The sequence below is a fragment of the Bidens hawaiensis genome, unplaced genomic scaffold (assembly GCF_021521415.1).
Source record: "Bidens hawaiensis isolate Kalapana, Puna unplaced genomic scaffold, B.hawaiensis_p1.1 tig00419544_1, whole genome shotgun sequence".
NCBI classification, from domain to species: domain Eukaryota; kingdom Viridiplantae; phylum Streptophyta; class Magnoliopsida; order Asterales; family Asteraceae; genus Bidens; species Bidens hawaiensis.
The window spans coordinates 55351-60699 of record NW_027504896.1 but is presented as its reverse complement, the minus strand read 5'-3'; the positions used below and the strand labels follow the sequence as shown (position 1 = coordinate 60699).

General features: G+C 36.1%; 1 protein-coding gene across 1 annotated transcript; it reads right to left on the bottom strand.

Moving 5' to 3' along the window:
• Positions 1 to 2591: 2591 nt before the first annotated feature.
• On the bottom strand, positions 2592 to 4616 carry LOC143609324 (serine/arginine-rich splicing factor RSZ22A-like). The gene is made up of 5 exons (XM_077084106.1): positions 4528 to 4616; positions 3717 to 3805; positions 3411 to 3648; positions 3197 to 3313; positions 2592 to 2690 (listed from the first exon to the last, which is right to left on the bottom strand). Exons 1-5 carry the CDS (start codon positions 4614 to 4616, stop codon positions 2654 to 2656), a joined length of 570 nt encoding a protein of 189 aa, XP_076940221.1. The 3' UTR covers positions 2592 to 2653.
• Between the last annotated feature and the right edge of the window lie 733 nt (positions 4617 to 5349).

Below are 5349 nucleotides of genomic sequence, written 5' to 3'. Positions count from 1 at the left end.
GACAATAAAGACAAGGCCGAAGAAAGGGGAAAAAACCGCCTCATATCCTAGCACACCTTATGAAGTCCAGAGCTCCACCTAAACGCTTGCACGCCTAGGAGCAACACTGGACTTGGGGGCCTTGTAGGGGTATGGTACTAAACCCGGCTTACGACCTTAATTTATTATGTTTGGCTTGTTTTATTATATGGGCTAATACAATATTATTGGGCTGAGGGGGTTTTGTGGAGGTAACCCTAACTGGGCTAGGCCCATTAGGGTACAATGATGGTGGCCATGAGGCTCCCTATATAAGGAGGTCTCCACCTCCTTATTAGGGGTGGGTTGTTCTCAATAAGAGCCACCACCATAACCATTTTTGTGTCTGTAAACAAGAGATTCTTGAGATTTCTTAGCAGTCACCTCCACACCCCCAAAAACCATTGCAGATCTTAAGCTACCGGAGAAGAAGATCGAGTCGTGGTTCGTTCATCTCGAAGACCGGGGAACATCGTCATGGATCAGGTCAGATTCATTTCATGTTTCTACAGATATCATGTGATGTAATATTCAATAGTGTTTATGTTAAAGTATTTTGACATGTTTAAGTTTGTTTGTCCATAAACGTTCATAACTATTCATTGGTGTTTGTCCATTAGTGTCTGTTAGTGTTCGGTTGTTCATTAGTGTTTGTTAGCGTCTGTTTACAATACTAACGAACGGACATAAACAGACATGGAAAAACTCAATTCCTTAATGAACGGACACAAACACGAATTTTCGTTCGGTAGGGTGTTCGTGAACCGTCCATTTGTCCGACAAAAGCTTAATGGACGAGCACGGACAAGGTCTCGTCCGGTTCGGTTCAGTTTGCTTGCAGCACTATAATCACATCCTTAACTAAAAATATTAATTTGGTTTGAGATCTAAAGGTGTAAATGAGCCGAGCCGAGCCAAGCCCGAGCTCAGCCTGTTTTGACTTACCATGGCTAAAGCGCGGCTCGTCTCGAGCTCAGCTCGTGATTTATTTTTTTAAGCTCAAGTTCAACTCGTTTATTATATATTAATTAAATTGCATACAATTTTAATTATTTTTATATATTTTGAGAAAATGGCAGTACCTTAAACGAGCCAAAGCTCGTGCAAATTGGAATCAATACATAGCAGTCTAAAATATGTCAAACTTAAAAATATACAAGGCCCATTAAGGCTTGACAAGTCTAAATGAGTTTCTCATACAAGGCTCGAGTTTGAGCTCGATAACTAAACAAGCTTTAATTGTTGCTTGGGCTCGGCTCATTTCGACTTTCGAGCTTCTTATCAGAGCTCGAGTTTCTCGCGAGCTACTCGGCTCGTTTGCACCTCTGTTATGAGATTTAAATTGATCCAGAAAAATAAAATAAACCGAATCATATTGCACAATCCAAATTATCATGAACTTCCGTTTTTATCCACTTAACAATCTTTTTTACCCACAACCCCAACCTAGGTCACACAACCTACTTTCTAATTATTTTTCTTTCTTTCAAACAATTTGTTTTTTATATAATTTGAATTTTATTTAATAATTTATATTATTAACTTATTTTAAAAATCTAAAAAAACAGTCTTATTTAGTCTATTTTTATAAACATTTTGATATAAATTTTATTAAAAATGAGACACTTTTAAAAATATGTATTTATTACTATTATTATACGTAAAATTTTGTTTTGTTAATACCCGTAAAATTTCAAGGTTTTTCTTTTATAGAATTATGATATTATATTAGTAATTTTTTATACTTAAAATAATATTCTTTAAAAAAATAAACTTTTTTCTTAGTTTTAATAACTAAAACCTAATAAGATATATGTATTAAAATAATTGGTTATGGTTGAGTTGTAAATAAAAGTGAAAACTTAGGTTATGTTGGGTTGTGTAGATGAAAGAGAGAAAAATTAGTTTTTTATTAAAAAATTAGGTTGAGTTGGGTTATGAATAAAGTTAGTCTCATAGCCTACAAACATTAGGGTGCATTGACTCAAAAGGTGCAAGTAGTGGTTAACCGGTTTCTAAGCTATCAATTATCAACCGAACCAAATTTTGTTCAAACGGTCAAAACCGGTTAATCTCGATAACCGATTTCGGTTCCTAATCAGCTTTTACTGAAATTCTTTAACCTGTTTAGCCCGTTCAGTTCGGTTCTTAATAATCTATTAAAATTATCATTTACCTATTGGAATTAGTTAACCTTTTTAATGCTAGCCTTATTAACATATATATTCAGTTAACCGGTTCCTAACCTACAGTTAATATCAGTTACAAGTCGGTTAACCGGTTAGGACTTGCAGCTTCCAATTACTCAGCATCCACCGGTTTGTAGGTTCAGTTTATGATCTCATGTTTATAAAATGACTTGTTTTGATTCTCATTACCAAAAATCCGATCCTAAACTGATATCGAATCACTAGAAAGTGAAAATAAGCTAATAGCTTTAGCATTGTTAACACGCGAAGTAGCATTCACATCATGATAATAAAACTAGACTTGACTTAAGAGATGCAAATAAATAAACTTGGTTTAGTTTTAAAAGTTTAAAAACCTTACTCAAATTAATGCAGATTAAATTGAAAACAAGTCTTAACACATATAACAAATTCTAGGATTCTTGAAAAGTTGATTTCCATAATGATCAGCTACTGCTAAGACGCCTGTCCCTAACCCCGTTGCTGAAAACATAAAGCAACCAGATATTTACCAAAATGGCATTACCATAACAGAGGCATTATTTTGCAAATGGCAAAAACTGTATTTATATCATTATTTCATAATCATGATCTACTTTAAACCAAGTTGTCAAAGCCCAAAGGCGCAAAGCGCACTCAAGGCGCTTAAAAAGTGAGGGTGCAAGATAAACAACGCATGTAGCATAAATATACCATTTTTTAGGATTTTAAACATGTTTTAGGCTTGTTTAGGCTGGTTCCGGGCCATTTTTTGATGTCTCATACCAGTTACCCGAAATTTGCAAAATTTTGCAGAAATTCTCAGGATTTGGCGGGAACCTGACCAGAATCTTGTCCGAATGTCACCAGATTGTTTGGATGGCAGAAAGGCGCTTTCCCTGCGCTGCGCCTCGCTTGAGGGCCTAGGCTTGCACCGGAAGGGCTTTTGACAACATAGCTTAAGACTAGGCTTTCAACTTTTAGTCATTGTATGTAAGAAAACAACTTACCCGTTTGTATATGGCAACTCGTCACGTCCACGAGGCGGAGGTGACCTGCTGTAGTTGCTCCTGCGAGGTGGTGACACGCTACGGCGTGGCGGTGATCGTCCACGAGGACTGTAGCTCCTACCTCCCACAAAAAAAAGTTATTTTCATATCTTTGAGTCAATAAACATTGATTTGCAATTAAAGTAACAAAATAAAATATTATCATGAATCTCACCTCCGACCATAGCTAGGGCTCCGTCGGTACCTGGCAGGGCTCCGGCTCCGGCTCCGGCTCCGGCTGCGGCGTCTACCGCCGCCACGGCACTCACGAGCAAAGTGGCCAACATCACCACACTGGTAGCATTTCAAATCAGAACCGCCAGAGCGACCATGACCTCCGCCACGCCCTCCACCGCCGCCGCCACCCCCTCCTCTAGAGTTGTGAGACATTTCCACTCTCCATCCGTTCTTACCTGGCTCATTTATTAATAGATGAGAACTCAGAAAATAAGAATTGTAATAATAATAATAATAATAATACCATCAAGTTCACGGATGGCATCCTGAGCATCTCGTTTGTCATCAAAATCAACAAAACCATAGCCAGGTGGACGCCTTGCAACCCACACGCTACACATCACATCACATCACATAAACAGAAGAATCTAAGAGATAATTTATAGTTTAGAAGAGACAGAAACTACATAGAACTGCATTAGTTTGCATAACCTCAAAAAACTGGAATATTAACCTCACAAATAGGGCTGTAAATGAACAGAACATTCAGAGAACTGTTGGTGGACAATTCAGCAAAAAGTTCGTTTATGTTCCTTCGTATAATAAATGAACGAACATAACCAAGAAGTTTCATTCGATCATCTAAATGAACGAACACGGACAGAGGCTATGCCCGTTCAGCTGTATTCGTGGACGTTCGATAATGTATTCGCTTACGTCCATGAATGTTTATTTGCTTGTTTATGTTTGTTCATTAAAGGTTCTAATGTTTTTAGCACCTTTTCTGCTAATCTTATAATGCTAACTACAAAACAAAAATATACATGAGTATTATGTGATTACATTATATGCAAATTAACATATGAATTTAAATGTAAAAGAACCACCAGCACAAACTTGGTAGCCGGACCGAATCGTTGACACTGAGCATTCTTAGTTAGCCAAAACAAATAAACAATGCATTTTCTTAACGAACGAACATAAAAGTTTAACGGGCAAACATAAGCAAGGACTTGTTTGGCTCGGTTACTCACAAGAAGCTTTTGACACTAACAGGCAACAAAACTTAAACTTTAGAAATTGAATAGTAATAATAATAATAATAATAATCTTACTTGCGAATAACACCAAATGGACGGAACTCATCCTCGATGTCCCGTTCATTAACCCTTGGATCCAGATTACCAACATACACACGAGCCATCACCTGTCAATTAACACCATAACTAGGGTTTAATGGCTGAATCCTAATTATTCAACAACAGTAGTAAAAGAAGACGAAGGTTTGGAAGAAGAATAGAGTACCTGAAAACCCCTAGCTACAATGAATTGGAATTGGAATTGGAATTGGAATTGGAATTGGAATTGGAATTGGAATTGGAAAGGGGGTTTCAAGTTTCAAGTGAAGAGAGGTACGGCCGCTAAGTTAAGTAGTAAGTTATGTCTTAGGTACCCAATACATGCGTGTTGGGGTTTTATTCTACTCTCAAATATTATTATTATTATTATTATTATAGAAAATTGTGATTTATGTTTATGGTCAAGGTTAAAATGAAAACCAACTTAAGTTGTGAAAACCCGTGAAAACACTATGTAACATCGTTTTTTTTTTTTGTTACATGTAATATATGTTGTAACATTTAATACAAAACATCGAAACATCAAAAAAAAGTGTTTTGCTATTTTTTAACATTTTTTTACTAATTTTTATATATGTTTTTAGGAGAGAGAAAAAGTTATATTTATATTTACATTTTTTATTCACTTTAATTGTGAACCACAAGATTTAAACATTAATTAAAAACATGTGGTTGAGAATGAGTTTCTAAAGTTTTCACAACTCAAGTGGATTTTGATTTTATACTTAGCCTTATGTCTACATGCTATACATACGGGGACACTATATGGGTCTAATTATTAAATGGAGTGATATGTGT

Bases quoted from the DNA above. Each gene is read 5' to 3' on its own strand.
- LOC143609324 (XM_077084106.1), bottom strand. From the start codon at position 4,616: ATGGCTCGTGTGTATGTTGGTAATCTGGATCCAAGGGTTAATGAACGG. The intron at 3,649-3,716 runs GTATTATTATTA...TAAATGAGCCAG, and splicing joins TGCCATCCGTGAACTTGATG to GTAAGAACGGATGGAGAGTG. The intron at 2,691-3,196 runs GTAAGTTGTTTT...TTATGTTTTCAG, and splicing joins GAGTTGCCATATACAAACGG to CAACGGGGTTAGGGACAGGC.